The 21,278-nt window shown below is 37.5% G+C and overlaps 1 protein-coding gene across 1 annotated transcript in view; it reads right to left on the reverse strand.

Annotated features, from left to right (window-relative positions):
- sptlc3 (serine palmitoyltransferase, long chain base subunit 3) overlaps positions 1–20,462 on the reverse strand; it is a 37,400-nt gene extending 16,938 nt beyond the window's left edge. The window contains exons 1-6 of the mRNA XM_084092902.1: positions 20,168–20,462; positions 17,822–18,022; positions 16,055–16,209; positions 14,943–15,091; positions 6,227–6,351; positions 3,829–3,922 (exon numbers count right to left, since the gene is read on the reverse strand). Of these exons, the coding sequence (XP_083949028.1) occupies positions 3,829–3,922; positions 6,227–6,351; positions 14,943–15,091; positions 16,055–16,209; positions 17,822–18,022; positions 20,168–20,278 (835 nt within the window). The 5' untranslated portion in view covers positions 20,279–20,462. The remainder of the gene's footprint in view (positions 1–3,828; positions 3,923–6,226; positions 6,352–14,942; positions 15,092–16,054; positions 16,210–17,821; positions 18,023–20,167) is intronic.
- Between the last annotated feature and the right edge of the window lie 816 nt (positions 20,463–21,278).

Consider the following 21,278-nt stretch of genomic DNA (forward strand, 5'->3'; position numbering starts at 1 on the left):
AAATCAAAGGAAAAACTAAACAGGTGTGCAAGCGGTTACCAAAAATGTTTTTCTCTGTGAGTTTCCAAAAAAGGAAAAAAACATTAACGTGCAACAAGTCTATGCGCTTAAGTAGCTGTCTGTTTGGTTTCCATGGTGACGCGTCATTGCTTGTTACGTGACACACCGCAGCCACAACAGCGCTGAATGAATGATGATATGCTTTTATGTCATTTTTCCTTTTTTACATTTGTTAGCTATGGCATGAAATATCTGATATTCCGATTGTCAAATATATGCAACGCAATATATATATATAATATAACGCAAAGTATTGCAAGAAAAAGGCTAAATGAATGCGCTCTTAAGACATTTTTTTTAAATACTCAACGGGCCGGATTAAACAGCCTAACGGGCCGTAGTTTGCCCACCCCTGTTCTAGATGCTTCTAACTGTATGTGGCCAACAAGTTTTGTTGTTATATATATATATATATATATATATATATATATATATATAGAACAGTGTTTCTCAATCCTCTTTCTGGAGAGACCTTATTTAAAGTCCCTGTGGTGAAAAATCAAGCTTTAAATGTTGTTTATATGTCTATGTGGTGTTTTTAATATGCTTTAAGACAAACAATGTGCAAATTCATAAGTCAACACCATTACAGAGCATTTTCTCCTTAAAACTACAGTGAACCAAACGTTTCTGACGTCACAAACTGCCTTGTAACCAATCACGTCAACGTGTGATCGTCAACAAGTGGATCTCTGAGCTAGTGTGAGTGAGTGGAGGCGGGGCTAATTTTAATATTCATAGAACAGCGTTTACTTAAATGAGGTAAGGGTGTAGTTACGTTCAAGCTATTTTAAGGCATAAAGAAAGGAAAGGAAATGTTTTTTTTAAATGTCATTTTGATGATCAAAGATGAGTTTTAATAGCCTGGATACCAGCCGAACTTAGCCCCGCCCACAAATTTTTTAGGTCGGGAAGTTCGGTCTGGACTCGATCCGTTGAGGAGCTATTATGCCCGAACAAAAATTGTTCGGACCAATCAAATTGTCAGGGCGGGCTTTATACGATGATGGACAGATGAGCAACGTAATCATCTACGTCAGCAACGTGCTTGGGTTGAATTCATTATGACTGCCGCTGGAGAACTGAGATTTCACGAGTTCACACTTACAAATAAGTCAGATAGAATAAATGCATATTTGGCGTGCTGTCCGAGGAGAGGCTCCGGGCTCGGTATTCGGCCCGAACCCAAAGTTCTCCCCCCCATTCCAGGCTGTGGAAGAACAAGCCGAGAGTGAGTGGAGGGATGCTGAAAACTGTCAAGGAATGTTAGGTGAGTTGACAGAGTGAATATGTTTGCTCTCGTGCTGATAGGGTAGACATGGTGTTTGATGACAAGTTGATTGGATTGATTAGCCTATGTGAACGTGCTCCTGCCGAACTTTTTTATGAAACGTGTAGATTCCGCCATCGTGTCTGTTGTAGAAGATATCGACAGCAAATTAATTTTAAAAGAGGAACAGAGAACCGCGATCAAGGCATTTGTAGATCGGAAACATGAATGAAAACTTACTCCGTTGCTCTGATTGGTTGTAGGTCTATCCAATTGAGTGCAGAGGCATTTTCCTTCCTGATTCGGTTGAAACACACCCCATAATCAAAGCTCAATGGAGCAGTATAAGACTCATATTCTGACTAGAATCTGAGTATGACGACGTCAGGCTAGAGTTTTAAGGGATCAAATTATGGACTTTAAATGTGTCCGATTACTGAGACACAATCTGGCAGTGTTGCCAGACCTTGCTAGAAAAATAAGCAAAATAAAATAAAATAAAAAAATAAAATGGGCAAAATAAACCCAAAAATAAGTGACCTACCTCACCAAAATAAGCCTAATTTTCTTTTGGGAGTGTGAGGGTGTTTATGGATCAGGGAGAATTGCTTGAGTTCAATGATCTGATTTATTTTGGCTGTTTTGAGTCACACATTTGACTGTGTGACTGTTGTTCAAATGTGTGAACCCCCCATCCCCCCCATCCCATATCTTAATCTCAAGTCACTTAAGATAACCAGACATGGCAACACTACAAACTAGCCAACAGATGGCAGAGTTGAACTGCAAAATCAAAGAAAATTTATAAGATGCAGGTTTGATTCTGGCCTGTGTCTCAACCTGATCTCATTCATCTTCTCTCTTACTCTAAAAACTTCCTGCCTTCTCTACTGTCTCTATGAATAAAAAGTGACGCAAAGCCCAAAGAAAAGAATGTCTCTTATCAAAGTGGCCTCATTTCAAACAGGTGAACTTATTTAGGCCAGTGAAGGCCAATGTGGACGCGGCCTGCTTTCACTATCCATGCAGTCCTGAAATACTACACTCACCTAAACAGATCTTGCAAAGGTTTCAGGTTAAGAACAATTATAAGAAGAAGAATTGACAAGTGAAATGTAGTACTAGATGAAACAAGGCGTGGGGGGATAAATGTCAAACTATGTTTGGCTAAATCTTTGTTTACTTGTGTGTTAAGTAATCACTAGTTTATTCAATACGACAATGACAGTATTTGCAGCTTGGTTATGAAGGTTTTGAGCCAGAATAATTTGTGCTTATAATACAAAAAACATAATCGGTGTGCAGTGGAAACCTACCCACTCACTACCCACAGTCACTTTGACATGTACAAAACGGCAAAAATCATTATTCAAAACTGTGTGCAGCTTTCAAATGAAACTACAAAAAAACATTTTTACAGCGGCAGCGGAAGTGTTCAAGCAAATGCTTATGTAATTGATAAACTAACCAGAAGCCAAAACACAGGCCTAAATATTCCCAATGTCAGCAGCACATTCAGAGTATTTTAACAAATTGAGTCTGTTTGCATTCAAATGTGCAAATGAGCATAAGCTGACATCAACCAGAGAAACAGAGATAAATAATATCTACCTTCCTGCAGAATTTATGCCGTTTTTCATATCAAGTTGGATGTGGAATTTTTCAACTTCTGACCATTGTGCAATCCTCAGAAGATGACGGATAAAGAATCAAAATGGCAATGCTAGCGTTGGTGTGGTAGATATTTGTCAACACACATGTCCTAACAATCAAAATGTGCGTGATACATTCATTGTTATGCAATGACAACATTTATTCTGCAGTAAATACCATATTTTACGCCCCGTCTCTGCAAATGCTTGCTAAACAGGTTTCAATTATCAAATAATTATGAACGTTGACTAATTGATGCATTTCATTTGCTTCGAAGTAAACGTTTATCATTAACTCATCACATCCGCCCATGTTACATCATACACTCAATGAAATCAGATCTGAGATTCCAAGTTGACTTCAAGTGACCTTCTATAGTTCTGACCCTAATCAAATACACCTGAACCAGCTTATCAAGTGCGATGCAGTCGGGTCTCCCCTGTCACTTTTAAATAAAGACCATTTTCAGGTCAGACAGTGGCATGTAGAGTCTCCAAGCTTTGCCTTAAGGACCTACAACCAAGTATTACACGGCACTGCGAGAGTACATTCAAGCTTTTGTTCTTCATGCATCATGTATTCCATCCTCTGGAGAAAGATGCACACCAGTAATCCACTAGCTACACAAGAATACCATTAACTACAATGGATTCCCTAAAGAACAGCCATTTTAAAACCCCAAATATGCCTCGCTGCAGGCTAATGCTTAAACTTATTCGGCTAACCATCACTAACTGTGAAGGTGATCACCTCAGAATGTTGAACCTTAAGCAACTTGTGTTGATAACTTAACACACCGTGACCTGGTATATTTAAATTTCATAATATTGTGAATATGTACTTACTGTTGTGTTTGAAAACTCGAATGGTTGCGCCTGACAACCTGGCTCCCAGGATAAGGGACGTGTGATTTAGCTCATCGCTCAGGATCAAACAGCCCTGGAAACAAGGCATTATGTTACTGCATGGCTCTGAACACATTACGAAGCAGGAATCTAAAGCAGGAATCCATCAATAACACGTTGTGTGAAATAATAATGTGAGGGTCATACAAAACATGATCACAAACAGTAATTTTTACAAACAGTAAATAACAGCGTTATTTATATAGCACATTTTAAAACACTGTTTACAGTGTTTTACAGAAAGTCATACTAAATACCATACTATAATAAAAAGAGTAAAAATAAAAGGGTTGCACTTTATTTTACAGTACGTGCACTTACAACGTACTTACCTAAGAAAGTACTGGTTCTACGTCAGAATGTCGGCTCATTACTGGCTAGTTCATATGTCAGCATCACATGCATGTGTCGTGGTGAGCAGCCAATGGTGAGCCTACATTCTGACGTAGAACCCGGAAGCGCTGCACTGTTTACACTACGTCAACAGCGTAGGAGAACGACGTGGAAGAGAAGAGATTTGCGCACAAAGGTATTCTCGTCGCTTCATAATATTAAGATTGAACCACTTTAGTCACATGGACTATTTTAACTATGAATTTACTACCTGTCTGGGCCTTGAAAGTTGCAATGACTTTGCTGCCTATGGGTGGTTCAGAATTTAACCTCTCAGATTTAATCAAAAAGATCTTAATTTGTGTTTCGAAGATGAACGAAGGTCTTACGGGTTTGGAACGACAGAGAGTGAGCAATTGATGACAGAATTTTAATTTTTGGGTGAACGAACCATTTAACATTATGTTTAGGGGTAGGTTCAGGGTGAGTACGTAGTTATTACCCAGTTATTTTAATAACTATATTACGTTTATAGTATGTACATAGGGAACAGGACTTTAAAATAAAGTGATACCAATCACTTTATTGATACCAATAAAATAATAAAATAGAACTTGAAAATAATAAAATGCAAAAAAAAAAAACACTCTCTTCATAGTATTCTTGCATGCTCGTATTATATAATACTTTTGATTTTTATTCTTATTTTATTAGTTAATTTATCTATTTTTATTATCTTCTCTCTCTCCTTTTCTGTCATTGAATCTTAATTGTTCACTCTTTTGAGCTCATTTAAATATAATCCTGCCCAGACAGGGAATGATCTGTCTGGACAGTGGTCACTGGTGAGGTGGTTCTTACACATATAATAGTAATAAAAACCTTTTAAGGAGAGAAGATAATTAAAAGTCCATTCTTATATTTTTTCAACAAAAAGACATGCAATGACATCTTGGAACACTACTGAATAATGACTTTAATCAGTTGAGTTACATTTATGCATTTGAAAGACACTTTTATCCAAAGCATCTAAGGACCATTCACACAGAACATGTTTTTCCAGTTACAAACGCGAGACGCAGATCAGTGGAAAGAGAAAAAGAAACGTCAGCTCTTGAGATGCGCTTTTCCCCCCAAAAGTTGAACTTCTTTTAACCTGAGACACGAGCACAATGGTTAAACACGTCTGTCTAGTAGTGCATGTTTACATAGAACAACAATGGAAAAGCAGAAAAGTGGAATGCAAACATGCATTCTGTGTGAATGGACCATTACAGGGCATTCTATCACTGAGCATTTTCGCTGGGAATCGAACCAATATGTTATGGGAAGCAGTTCATTGAAATGAACCTTCAGGAAAAAAAAGAAGGTTTTGTTCAAATGAATTGAACTTTTTAACATTAAGATCTTTTGTTGTGAACTGGATGACGAATTCTCAGTATCAGCAGAGCCTGGCCTGATTCAACAATGGTTGCTGTCATATCCTCTTCACCTTGAGAGGCCTTGAACTGACACCTCCTCCAGAAGGGACAAGTTGTTGGACTCACTGCTTAACCAATAACTCAAGGCTGCAACATACATCATGAGGACTTTCTTAAGGGAAGAACATCCCCTTCAGCACAATCCTTAAGAAAGTCCCCCAGCCCTCTGGATCACATCCAGATCCTGAGGTCCCCTCATCTGAGCTGGTTATGACGACCACATCATTGGCCCCAGTATAAACAATCCCTAATGAGACGCCCTAAACAAACACTGTCAGTTCTAACTGTGCTTGTTTATCTGATTGAGCATAATTTTTAACAAGGGTTTGTTTAGTGTGCTGGTTTATTGGGTTATTCTGTAGTGCGTGAAAAACTATTTATTGTGGCAATTAATAGCAGGCGCCCAGAGATAATGGATTAATATACAACACTTGTGAGCTCACTTCAGCAGATAAAATTGAGTGATTTAAGACAGATGTAAAAAATAAAGAGGCACCGTTGAGGATTAATTTTTAAACGCTGACCTTTCCGACTAGAGCTGGAATGTTCATGGAATTGGTAGCGAAACCCATTCCAAACGCCATGGCAGACTCCATACCCAAGAACTCAGCCACATGTCGTTCCAGTTTCTCATGGATGCTGAAGTTGCCTATAAAAAAAAAGATAATGAAAAGTATAAGCTAACACTTTTATGAAAATTAGTTTACAAAAGTCTCCTTGGTGACTTGTCTCTTTTCTTTGTACAATTAAAGAGGAACAGAAAATGTCACAGGCTAGAGCACCACAGTTCAACATGTCAGCAACACATGTGCTGACCACTTTCTTTAACCACAAGACCAGAGAAAGTGGAAGAAAAACTGAGAGACTGACTCGCTTACGATTATCAATAACTTGAGACTTCTGAACAAATAAAATCTAAGGCAATAACTCTCCATGTCCACTACAGAAGGTATTCAGGACCATGAACAACAGGAAATGTTAAAAGCTTTCTGACAGGACAAAAGAACAACAGTAGAAGTCTGCTCTCATCCATTTCATTCATACACTTTAAGAATTTATTAGACCAGTCTTTCCCGGTAAGATTAGGCATTCTACCGCTTTGGAGGAAAAAAGTTTAGAAATGTCAGCATGTCTTCTTCAGCTTTTCTAGTTTCGAGGCTCAGAGAGCGCCAGCATAGGGGAAACAAACATACTAAACAAATACTCAACAATATTACCATGATGTTAAGACAAAAACAATCAAAATACCTTATACTGTGAGATAAAAATGTGACCCATGCCTCATATGTAAAATATAGATAGATATATAGGCTATAGATGTGCCATAAATCTCTAAAGAGTTCTTTTTTATTGCTACAGCAGAATGATATTATTGTCTTTTGAAGTAATAAACAGGCCTTGATTAGTTAGACGTTTTTACACCAGTACTAGGAAAAACTCAGAATTTGACTCACTTTAAAGGAAGTGTTCACCCCAAAATTTAATTCTGTTATTATTAATCACTATCACTTTGTTCCAAACCTGTATGACTTTCTTTATTTTGCAGAACACATAAGAAGATATTTTGAAAAATGTTGGCAACCAAACAGTTTTGATGGCATTATTGACAAAAAACACAGACATTTCTCAAAATATCTTCTTTTATGTTCCACAGTCATACAGTTTTAGAAAAACATGAGGGTGAGTAAATGAATGGGGTAAATGAGGGTGAATTTAGATTTTTGGGTGAACTATCCCTTTAAACTCCAAACTATCCCTTTAAACTATCCCTTTAAATTCCAAAGTTGGAATTTGAATTGAATTGGCCACACCCTTCAGGTTGTCCAAATGGAATTTGAATGGGGATGACAGGAAGAGGAATTTACTGACTAATATATCAATACCATCTAATGTTTCTAGAAATTATTGACTAATTACTACACTTACAGCAATTTTTAAATTCGAATAACAGGTCTGCATCCTGTTTGCGGTCTTAATTAAAATTCTATTTAAGTTCTGGAATGTTATTAGAAAGTAAATTACATTATTAATTCAAATCTAAATGCACAACCATGCACACATACATACAATACAAAACAAATTAAATAATTTAAAAACACCACTATACTCATGTGGGCAATTGGAGTCTAGCTCCCATCATTTTCTGCTCCCATGGATCCCTCTCACACACCAAAGTGGCAAAAAGACCATAAAGGTCTGTTTAACAGCTTTAAAGCAAGAAATTCGGGCTAAAGATATTTCCTACCGAATAAGACAGCAGTCAAGAGTGAATGCACAACACACTTAGTGTTGGTCTGTGAATAAATGCCTCTTCTTTTACATGATTCCTCTGGAGAGCTTTGTACTCTAAAACACCATTGATTACATTGATTCATTCACCTGCTGGGAGTGTTCAAAAAAGCAGAAACTGCCCATAAAACAGCACGTTCTCAACCTTAACCTAATTTAATTTAAATGGATGGGAACATCTCTGAAAACAGTAATGAGTTATGTTCAGGGTTAAATACAAATGAAGCTCAATCAACATCATCTGTGGGCACAGACTACCACAGAAAATCATGTTTATGGTAATATCTACAAGTTTATGGGTAAAGGAACTGCACCAGAATAATACATACACGAAGAGTAAAGCATAACATTTTCCCCATTGCACTTTTAGCAGTTTGCAATGAACAAATCTAACAAAAGTAATTGAAATAGCTCAACACAGCAAATGTTTCAAATGGTTTTCCCAAATTCAACTGAAAATGCAACTTTTAATGACTTCTGCAGTCTCAAATTATTTAACCCCTTCATGGCATGCATCTTTAGCACTTAGTAGAACACCCTTTTGCTGATATTTGTCCTGTTGGAAGGTCCAATGACACCCGATGCAACTAATCAAGGGCTTCATTAGTTGCACCAGGTGTGCTTGAGACAACACCTGTTTTGCAGTTTTGTGCTGTTGCAAGGACTCTATTCAGGGGGTTGAATAATTGTGAGATTGCAGAACTCGCATTAAAAGTTGTATTTTCAGTTGAGTTTGTGGAAAAATTTGTTGTGTTAAGCTATTTTAATTACTTTTGTTTGATTTGTTCATTACAAACCGCTGAAAGTCTGTACATTTTGCTAATAAGCCTGATTTGCAATAGGGGTTGAATAATTTTCAGAGGGACAGAGGGAATTTTCAGAGTTAAAAACAGAGGGAGAGAAGAGAAGCCAAATTATTTTCTCTAGTAATCAAAAGCACACCTAAAGCTTAACTTGTTTAAAATTTGCAAAATTCCCTTAAACACTGGTGCTGTGAACTGTTCTGGGCTCAATTCATATTAACTGTTTTTCAAAAACAAAATATAAAATAGATTAATATTTTAAATAGCTCCAATAAGACAAAAAAGGAAAAATTCTGGTTTATGAGCCCCTTAAGTGCACTGGAGAAAGACAACTTTTGTCTCATAAGAAACTAGTGTAGCAAACAACATTTGCCACCCACTGGTTGTACAATGACTGCATCACCATGGTGAAACATTAAGCTCTCGTAACAATAAATGTGACACTTAAATAACCCATTATGTTGTCGACTCCTCCAAAAGTGCAACGTGCTTCAGTGATATTAGTGTTTGACAACTGTAAATTAATGTTAACTCTTTGTACATTTAAATAGTCCATGGTGACTGAACACGAACACACACACACACACACACACACACACACACACACACACATTCACAATTTCTGTAAATGAATGATGTAGAAGTCTTAAAACCTGTCAGCAAAAACAAACACAGGCTTTATTGATCCTGCAATTAGAACAAAAACATCCTGTCAACCGTGACCACGTTATAGTGAAACAAAACAAACATTACATAACATCACATAAATTGTGAGTAAAATAGTAATCAAATGTAACTTGGGAGATTCAATGCCACTTTCCAGTACAAATTTAAGGGTAGTAATTCTGTGATTTTGATTCCTGTTCCTAAATGCAAATCTTTCATTAGTCAAACCCTTTAAACACTTAGTAAAACAAGATTCATGAATATTTATACTTAATTTTCAAATATAAACTATTTTTATATACTTTAATATTTTACATATTTCATACATTTACTTTTAAATAATATATAATTTAATATTTATTTTATAATTATTTTGAAACACTGGTGATGTAATGTTTGTGAATAAAATAAAGAATTTTAAAATAATCAGTTAATAATTTTTTATGTTTAAGAACATTGACTGAAAAATTATTTAAAAATGGCCTTCCCTAATATATAATACATACACATGCGTCTAATTTAGAAATGCATCTTAATAGGGAGTCGTGGGATTAGATGTTATTGCTCATTTAACAGAGGGCCTGCAGAAATATATCCCAAAGCAACGACTCTGAGAGATGCAGAAAGAAAGAAATGAATCCCTCAAATGAATAATGAATGATACGAAAGGACTTTACACACAAATACTCCCATGACTCATGATCACATGTTCTTTTCGTGTCTGTTTCTGATATTTGGCTCAGATTCACCACAGTAGTACATTCACTGCATAGCACCGAAGATAAAACACCTCAGATTACCAACTTTAACCTACTTCTATGGATATGAATGATCTCTGATGAAAAAATTAAATTATTAAGAGGGATGTGCATTTATACTGTGTAAGAGTGTATGTAAGAAAAGAAAAACAGAAAAGCTGTGAAATAGAGAAAGTGAAATAAAACAGTGACAACAAATTCCAGCTTAACTGTAATGTGTACTTGACCCAACTGTGCTCATGTGAAGTTTTACAGCCTTGCTGATGTCAGAACAGGTAGTGAGTCTAGCGACAGTCATCAAGCAGCTAAGAAAAATGTCACATATGTAACAAACCAGAATAACCAGATGCTAGAACATCGGTTTAAATGAATTACTTAGAATTGTGCCACTGAACATGTCTAATCTCTAAACCACCATCAAGGGTTTCCACACCAAATTCATTTCCATGAAAGTTGTTTGTGATCACTCAATAGGCATTTTAAAAATAATTTTCCAACCAATTAAATAGAATTTAGCATAAAAAAAATAAAATAAAAAAAATCTATATTCACTACAGACTTTTTCAAGCCGGGAAATCATAATTTTAAATCATGCTTTTTAAATATTACCTTTCATGCAGTGTGTAATATAGCTATTTGTGAATGTAAAATGTCTGCAACGTTTTAAAGAAACTTGTTCATTACAAACACAAAGTTCTGTAATGAAACTCTAGATGGTGCAGGCTAACAGGTCCTCAACTCAAACTCAAACGCTTGTAATATAATTTTATATAAGGCACAGCTGATTGGTTCCTACCATATCAGTAGCCAATAAGCTCGCTGCTCAACCTTCAAATACTTGGTTAGCATTTGCCTTAGCAGTGCAGCGTACTTTCAGAAACCCTCCACCTTCCCTAACTCCACCTGTATAAATCTGCTATGGGTAATTCTTGTATGCTATATTGTACAGCAGCAGCTTGTCTTACTTGCTCACGCAGCGTGTCCTGTATGTAGCAAGTCCCGTACTTGCTCTGAAGCAGCAATAACCAACAGCAGCAGCAGCGTAGCAGATCTATTCCACCGAGACCAAATATATCAACATTGTCAAACCCATTACCATGCCAAACACTCAGTCATGACTGAAATAAAGTTATTGTCTCCTTAAAAAAAAAAAGAATCGATTCTGAACTGCTGAAATGAGTCGTCAGCAACTCCAGTCTTACTTCCTGTTACATACCTACGTAACAATGTAACAAATTTGCTTAATGCCTATAGTATTCATTGGCTGCCCACGAACAACGTCTACTTTGACCCACCCTCAAACACTGTTGTTGTAGCCGAGGCCTGGAAGAGTTTGGTTGGTGTTGTGACATGTCGAGAAGACGCTGTTTTCTGCGCTGCGAATCTGAATCTACTTTAATGTAGGAATGCGGATGAGGACTCACGCTGGAATTGATACAGAAAAACTACGCCATCGTTACTGTTTGCATCACTGTGTATCAAGTGCTGAGAAAGCTAAAATTCGAATATGCTAATGGACGTTTTGTTTTTGAAAAGAGCTGTAAGCGGTAGACCAATCACAACAGACTGGACCTATTGACCAATCAGAGCAGAGTAGGCTCTCGGAAAGGAGGGGTTTAGAGAGACTGAATCTTAAAACAAGCCTTTGAGAAATTAGGTAATGTATAATGTATATTATGAGAAAATGTAAGTGTTTTTTGAACTTGGATGCATGTAAACCTATAGTAGGAGCCCTCCAAAACAAAATGAGTAGCCTTTAAAATAGCATAATAAGGGCACTTCAAAATTCCCTGAGATTTCCTGGTTTTCCATCACTGTGAAAAACTACAGAAAACCTTTTCAACTATTAGCCTTAGTGCAAACAAGCCAGCTTTTAACCTACACAATTTACATGACATTTGTTAAAAAAATGTCAGCATGGGAATATGGGAAGATCATAAACCTGTAGAGAGAGAGATATGAAACAGGCAAGTCAATCATCAACTTACGTTGCAAATTCAAAAACAGGTTGGGCCATTAATAAATCTATTGGTGAAGGAGGAATTCTGTTAATGCTGCTCAAAGCAGGTCAGATCACAAATGGAAAAAATGGGAAAAATCAAGCCGATTGGATTTTCTGAGCAATATGATGTCATATTGCTCATGCTCCGCCCACGACCGCTGACGGACTGTCTCGTATTAACATATTTCCTCCCTCAGCCATTTGTATACTGTCTCTGCCAAGACAGGTTGCCAGGCAGCACTTTATGTGTCTTGTGTGACACACCCCATGGAAGAGAGGGGTGGGGTGAGCAGTTGCTCATTATCATTTAAAGAGACATGCACCGAAACGGGTCGGTGTGAACAGAGCTGTTTTTGAGGAGGTAAAAGGGTGTTGTTTTACACAACCATTGAGGAATTTTAACCAAAGAATGTTACAAACTTTACATAAAGACCGTAAAGAATCATACCAACTTATAGAAAATGGGCATCCGATGACCCCTTTAAAGGAGACATATCATGCTTTTAAATTGTTCCTTTTTACATATAAATCATACATTTGTAGTCTATATAAAGCGGAACTGCAATGCTTGGGTCTGAATTCCTCATTATTATAGCTCCACAGGCCCCTTTTCTACCCCTTTTCTGATGGTCTCTTTAAATACAATTGAGACACTTCATACCCCGCCCCCTCTCCATGTTGCAGCGGTTCAACTCGACCCCGTTCGGCCATTTTTGTAGTTTGATAGCAGAGATACGATTATCTAGCGGCACAGAAACTTTTTATTCACACGTTATTAACAAAATGTCAACAACGGAAGACTTGTCCAGCCAGCCTTACATGTTCGAGCCAGAGTCGGAGCCGGAGCGAGATGAAAATGAAGACAACGTCTTCATATGGATGTATTGCAATGGTGTGTACTGTATTTACACATGAAATTTTGGTCTTCCGACCTTTTACCACCGTGTCGATTTATTTTGATTAATATGTGCGAGGGAGAGAGAGCAAGACAGCGTCTAGTTTGGAGACGGTGATGTCTTGTTTACACTTTCGCCTGGCTCTGAAGAGAGAGAGTGAGCGCGCGCGCGACCGGGTCTCTCTCTCTCTGCTCGTTCTTTCAGTTAAACATGCGCCCTGTCACGCGCAGCAGTTCATCTACATTAGACGGTGTAATGAAGCGTGTGGGTTAGGGCTGGGGCGGTTACCGCATTACCGCAATACCGCGGTCACATGATGCCTACCGCGGGTCTGAGCTTGTCACCGTCATCACCGTAAAAAAAAAAAAAAAAAAAAACCATTGGCCTGCACATGTGTGCACGTTGTGTCTAATTACATTGATTCTAATGACATGGATTGTGTCTAATGACATTGTGTCTTACATAAGTTTTGTTTAGAAAACCTTGAATCCATCAAAAGATGGAGCACATCCGACCTTTCGCGAGTTGGGGAGCGCAATGTTCCATGACACAAAATAACATTCCATTCGTATTGACTATTAGGCCTATATGCGAGAGTACCTACAGACATCCCAAGTCTCCCAGAAGTTCCGGGAGTCTCCCGCATATTAATAGCGGCTCCATTCCATGATGCCCGCAAATTAGTTAAAATCTCCCGGAATCTAGAGCGAGCGAGCAAGAGTGCGCATGCGAGACAGAGACTGTGTTCCAAAGCGTGTAGCGCGCGCACGGCAGAGAGGGAGAGGGAGCGAGAGAGAGCATCCTGATTGGCCCGTTTCGGTAAGTCAACTAATCAGTTGTCAGTGTGGGTGGGCTTTTATCTCTTCTTCTCTGATTGCGCGCGCGCCTCCCCAAGTGGACGAGGCATTTTATGCTTGACGCGCTCGCCGTATACTATTCTTTGAAACGACAGCGGGCGACTCGTCCTCTAAACCATCAGGAATCAGCAGTGAGAAGAAGTAATAAGGTACACTCGTGAATGTTTATTTTAGAACAACACTTTAGTACGCCAAACTACAAAAGAATCGTGTAAGCAGTAAACCTTGAGATTATTAGGCTACCTGTGACATTAGAAACGTAACCTACAACTTAATTAACGTTATCTTACATACAACATTTTCATTTAGTTTTGTGAACATTTTTATAAAACATGGCTATTTATTTGTATTTAAAGGGCTTATGTCTACTATTGTAGGATTATTTTGTTTATTTAAACAACTAATTTAGACGCAAGAACTGGGTGCGGGTGCGGGGCGGGGGATTTAAAGCGGTTTACCGCTATACCGCGGGAATTTCTTGCTTTTCAACCGCGGTAAGAAAAAATCCATACCGTCCCAGCCCTAGTGTGGGTTACTACATCCAACAACCGAACATTTTAACTTACCCTCTCGTAACTTCTGCATCCTTTAGCTTGGACTACAAAATTGCAGCGAGAAATAAAAATGGCGGATTGCTCGAAGTGTTGGGCCGGAAGTCAATGTCCTTATTTGGCAGTTCCGCTGCAAATACTGTGACGTAATAGTTCAAAAAACATCATAGATAACAGAAAAATCGGAACAGGTTGAAAAATATGACCAAAACAGAATATAAAGATATCAACGAAGCACTTGAAGAGAATAATTTCATATTTTCTGTACTTCTAAACACTCCAAATATACAACAAAATGCATTTAAGGGCTAAAAAAGTGCATTTGGCATGATATGTCCCCTTTAAGAAAACAATGTTGGACGCTATAGGTGACCTGTTTCTGAGATACGTTTAGTTTGTGGTGTAACCACACAAATACCTAGTTCCTGTCTTGTGCTGCAGACGCCCACCCCATACTGTCTGGTCACCTCTGCTACGGTTTTCAGGAAGTCAACATTGTTTTCAGCGAAACCCAGATAGTTGTAGGAGCCCATGTTTATGACGTTCTCAATGGTTCTCCCTGTTAACCTGACAGAGAAGAAACACATCAACCAAACCGTTATTGATATTGATTTATCCTGACTAGCCTGTACATAGATCATTCTTGTTCTAGGGTAGAACTAAAATCAGTGGGTATAATATAAAATAACTTTGTGCAATACAAAGCAGCAGTTCATGTTAGGGCAGCCATTGAAAGAAACAATAAATAACATGAGCTGAAATTACAGAACAAAATGAGGAAAAAGGTCCAAAAAAATCATATAACTGTCACTTAATATTTTTCTCCTCTGATGAAATGTATTACAATGTTGATATAATGTTTTTAAAAGAAGTCTCTTATACTCATCAAGTCATTTATCTGATCCAAAATACAGTAAAAAAAAAAAAAAAGGAATAATATTTTGAAATATTATTACAATTTCAAATAAGTGTTTTCTATTTTAATATACATTAAAATTTAATTTATTCCTGTGATGTGAACGCTGAATTTTCACCAGCCATTACCATCTTCAGTGTCACATGATCCTTCACAAATTCTTCTAATATACTGATTTGCTGCTCAAAAGACATTTCTTAATATTATCACTGTTGAAAACAGATGGATTTTTTTCAGGATTCTTTGATGAACAGAAAGTTTAAAAAAACAGCATTTATTTTTTTCTAAAAAATAGAAATGCATTTATTTTTATAAAAACAACAGTTTTTTCTTTTAACAACTTAAAAGTTGTACTGTCCCTTTTTTTCAATTTAATGCATTCTTGCTGAATAAAAGCATGAATTTCTTTTTAAAGAATGCTGGTTAGTGCTGGTGCGGTCAAAAAAAATGCATGACGCATTAAATGCTTTCTGGTGAATTTGTTTTACCAGTTTTGCTGGTTAAGCTAGTTAGTAAGACTTGACAATCAACACCTTATACCAGGAACCATCACCTCTACATCATGCTCTTTTCAACAGTTATAACAGCGTGTTTTATGCAAAGCATAGATTTACCTAAAAGTCCAGTTGTAATCATCCGATACCCTTTCCATGAGATCAAAAACCGGACCGGGTAAACTGCATATGGGTCGGTTCCAGTTGTCTCTGACTCTCATGTACATGTTCCGGGTGTAGAAGTTTTCAAAATCTTGGTAAAGGGGAACAAAGTCCTGTAATACAAGAAATCAATTACAACATAACAACCAGGAGCACTTTTAACACAACCTAACATCAGTATTTCATGCTTCCCTTCCGCAATATGCTCTATTCATTAAAAAAGAAGAGGGACAGGTGACCCAAGATCAGCCATAAAAAGATACTGTTTACATGTGGGTAGTTACAACCGGGTGAATGTTTCAAAACCATCTGCTCTGTGAGTGTCAGAGTCCTGAGAGACTCACCCACATCTTGCCCTTAAGTAAACTCTGCCAAAGAACAAAGAAGAGGCTATGCAGACTCCTCATTGTGCTGCCTTTATTAAACCTACTTTGAAGTGTTAAGAATCCTATTTATGGAGATAGTTAAGACAGCAGAAAATAACAAAGCCGCAAAACAAACTGCAGTCTGACTTTTACAAGTTTTTTTGCATAAGCTTTTGACTGCCACTCAAGTTTTTCTGGTCACTGAGGAGGTGTCTGATCTTCGCCCAGCGTTTTAGATCACACATTCAAAGCATTCTCTTAAGACACCAAGAAAGCTCAAACAAAAACTGCTCTCTTATTGATTCTTATAGCCATTTTTTGTTCTCATTTAACACAAAGCACACAGTTCAAAGCTTTGCTGGTGTGTGACTCAAACGACAATGTAGAAACCTCTGTTGAACAGGAAAAGGGAGAATGGAAATGCTGTGAGATTATGTAAATTTTGCTCTTAAATGCTGATGGAGTGTATGGGCCTACATATCAAGCACACTCTGTGAAATGTGCAGAAACCTGTTCTTTCCGGTTCATATATTTATTTTCATTAGATATTAATGGCAAATGGTGGTGCTGCAGCATTCCTACACTGAAATGTCTGTTGCGCTCACTTCTTGACTGATTTGTATTTTTTACACTTTAAAGATTAAACTTAGACAGCTAGCTAGTGACAATTTGGTTGGAGTGATTAACGCTGATCATGGAAAACATGGCAAGCACAGAGCAAAATATTCCCAGTGTGTTCACTCATACCAATTTAACACTATTTTACAAAAGGTGTGACTCCCTCTGAAAGTTTATCATTTCATGATCTTGCCAACTAAATTTTAAAAAACTCAATTTATGCCTTTTAATAATCACATCTAATGTAATACTACAAGCTTTGAGTGAGAAATGTACACAAAAGAAGCATCTTTTCTCAACGGACAGACTGTGAGCAGAAATAATGAAGTCACTGTCCTCTGGGGTTTAACTGCGTCTTTAACCTCCCCAGCATGACCTCACACATATCATGGAGATTTTCCATAGTGAACAGTGTGTAAATCAAATGACACGAAAGAAAACACTTTGTGTTTGAGAATAATTTGTCTTGCCTATACTCATCTTTTTACAGTTACTTTTTAATGTTAAGTATGCAACTCTCAGAACATTTGCCTTTTAGACACGTTATGTTATGTAAATGTTAATCTAATCCTATAAATCCTACCAACTCAGTATAAGGTTCAGCCTATATGAGGTAATGCTAAATATAATATATAATAAAGATTTTCTTCCCTTTGTGTATGAAAACTACAGCAAGACAAACTAGAACAAACTCTACATGGTGGTTCCTGTGGAAAATGTATTAGATGGAGAGCAAACCTACCTTTTGTTGTTCTCTCTCCTGGGCCTGATGGCATTTCTCTAATCCAATAGCTCTTAGTAAGTCTCTGAAATAGCCAAAGAGGATGACAATTCCATAGCCCATGTATGTCAGGACAGCCACATACATGGGGGCCTCCTCGAATGAATCTTCACCCCTAACTCGAGGCTGATGAAAACCATTTCCCGTGCCATTTTTCTGCACCTACAATACCACAGGTTAACAAAACATTATAATATAGTTAATATTGTTTTAATGGCACTTTAATTTAGCAGACAAATGATATTCAAAGATATACTACAAGAACTAAACAGTCCAATTAACATAATTCAATGATAAATGTAAGTGTGCTTAAGCCATATCTTTCATAACCAATAGGAAACTTTTAATGACAAATACCATAGTTTGTTTTTAGAAACCATATATAGTTTAACTGTAAAAACTGTTAGTAACAACAGGCAAAACCATGGTGGCTTCTCTCTTAAAGGGATAGTTCACTCAAAAATGAAAATGCTGTCATCATTACTCACCCTAAAGTTCCAAACCTGTATGAGTTTCTCTCTTCCTCTGAACACAAAGGATGATATTTTGAAGAATGTCTGTTACCAAACAGTTGTTGGGCCCCATTGACTTCCATGGTTTTTTTTTTTCTCCATACCATGTCAGTCAGTGGCAGGGGCGTAATTTGTGGGGGGGTTGGGGGGGAGATAACCCCCCAATATTTAAATCTATGCATTACAACCCCCCCAATATTTATACCATGATCACATGAAAAATATGCAGACCCAAACTTCAACCCCCCCAATGTTCAAACTAGAGATGCACCGATTGATCGGCTGGTGACCGGAATTGGCCGATTTTCACGTGATCGGCCGTGACCGGCGACCGGCCGGTCAGTCTGACAAATGCCGATTTTATGCCGGTCAAATGCACTCGGGCGCCGCATGATTAACATCGCGCAACATCAGCATCACACGTGCACACAGAACACACATGTAGAAAACCTCGTGAATTACGTCCGTTCAGACCGCAAGCGCGTATTTTTTTTTCGGCGTGCATGTTAATCAATGAGTGCATTCACAACGGGAGCAGGAGCAGCGCGAGCAGTGAAGCGCGTGTTTCGGCGCCGAGTCCATTTGCTGCACTGCTCACGCTCAATTAAAGGGAAAGCACACTTTTGATGGACAAAATAGCCTAAATAGGGTTTCACCAAAAAAGTGCCCAAAATGCACAGACTTTGCGTGTTTTAACAAGAACTAGAGTAGGCTATGTCAGAAAAGAAAACGAAGACTAATATTTATAGAAAATGTACCCATTTAAACTTGTTTTATTATTCAGTTTGTACAAGTGATTGCAATAGGCCTGTGTGTGTGTGCTTTGAGAAATATCTTTATACTGCAAGGCTATATTATTTTATTTTTTATTTATATATTATTTTATTGCCATTCCCTGTTTTCATAGACGTTTAGTTTTTTAAATACATATATAAAAAAATATTGGATATTGAATGTGAAAAGGAAATGGTTCTTCCATAACACTGCACTTTAGATGTGTGTGAACTATGCAAATTGTAAAATGTTCTATTACAGAAAAGATATAAAATAAATATTTGTGTGTGCTGTAAAGTGGTTAGAAAAAATGAAATCGGAATCGGCTAAAATCGGTATCGGCAGGTCAAACTTAATGAAAAATCGGAAATCGTAATCGGCCCAGAAAATTGTAATCGGTGCATCTCTAGTTCAAACCAAATCTACGCCCTTGGTCAGTGGGGTCCCATCAAAGGTTTTGTTACCCATATTCTTCAAAATATCTACATTTGTGTTCAGCAGAAAAAAAGAAATGCATATAGGTGTGGAACAACTTGAGGGTGAGTAGCCTAAAATTTATGATGACATAATTTCCATTTTTTTTTATGGTGGACTATCCCTTTAAGAGAGAAGCCGCCATGTTTTTACCTGTGGTTAGGTTACACAATTTTAACAGTTAAACTATACGGTTACTATTCTAATATTTACATAGGAGTAAACATTTATTTCATTATCAGAAGCGCCCATGAACTTTAAGCATATTTTAGTGATGACTCAAACGAATTGGTGCATCGTTCTTCTGAAACGATTCATTAAACGAAACACCTGAACGAACCGATTCGGTGAAATGAATCGGACCTCCTAATTCAAATTCTATGCTAAATCAAGCCCTTGAACATGTTGTAGAAAAGTAACAGCGTTGTCTGTTAAAATCAACATTTTTAAACATTATCCCTTGTACCCATGTAACTAAACTTTAACTAAAAGAACATGTTTAACTTGACGTATTTTGCGATGAATTGAGTGATGCAATTTGACATACCTTTTCATTGTTGTGATATCCATTCTTCAAACTGTTGTTTTCCTGTTGTTTCTGGTCACAATGAGACTTCAGGGTTCCGTTGCGTGGATAATGTTCATCTGTTCGCATCATGTTTGCTAAGCGTCAATGCTGAATAATGAATTAGGCTATACTATTGAACTTCTCTGTTCCTCAGTTTAGAGAAGTGTGTGTGTGTCCGTTGAAGTGTAATTCCCTGCTGTGAGTTCACCAGCCGACTTCATGCTCAAATGACTTTGATTTGAGTACACACAACTTTGGACCAGGAAGTATTCACGCACACCAGAGGAAGGACGCGACGCACCGGGCGCTCCCTTTGACAGTTTAGATATGACAGAGCTCCAGCTTGTACAGTGAAGACACGATGGTATTCAAACTTGACAGTTATGAATCTGCGCCTGGATGTGTTTTACAGTAAAGTAAAAGTAAAACTGCTGCAGCCACTAAAACCAAGTTGTCAGTGGTAAAAGAAACACGTACTACAAAGTGAAACATGTTGTGCAATACGCAAATGATGTCTATTATCTAACAGCTTGAAACGAGTTTACTTAGTTTAAATAGTTTTTTCACTAACCATAATTTAACTACTAAGACCAAGTAACCAAAGATGGAGGACGGGCCTCTGCCAGGGTCCTCGATCTGAAAAGCCCATCAAAAACGAAGCACTATGTTATGAATGTTATTGTCATTGTTTCAATGCATTCAAATTGTGGTGTTTTATTATTACAACCATCCATCTATCCTTAATAGGCTACTGACCACATGTAAAGCCATGGACGGCTCCTCGTTAGTTACATCAATGTGACTGTATTACAGTGTTTAAAAACTGGAGCAAACATTTGTCTACATTATTGTAACTATAAGATATGCATTATAGATGGAGTGCAAACCTACCTTTTGCTCTTCTCTCTCCTGGGCCTGATGGCACTTCTCTAAATCAACAGCTCGCAAGATGTCTTTGAAATGGGTTAGATCAACTGATATAAAACACTATTATGAAAAAAAAAAAAAAAAACCTTCATTTTCCATCACCTTCATATATTTAGTATAGTACAACTGTTTTGTTCAGATACAATGGTTAGTGTTATTAAAA

This window comes from Abramis brama (genome assembly GCF_963993115.1).
Source record: "Abramis brama genome assembly, chromosome: 19".
NCBI lineage: Eukaryota > Metazoa > Chordata > Actinopteri > Cypriniformes > Leuciscidae > Abramis > Abramis brama.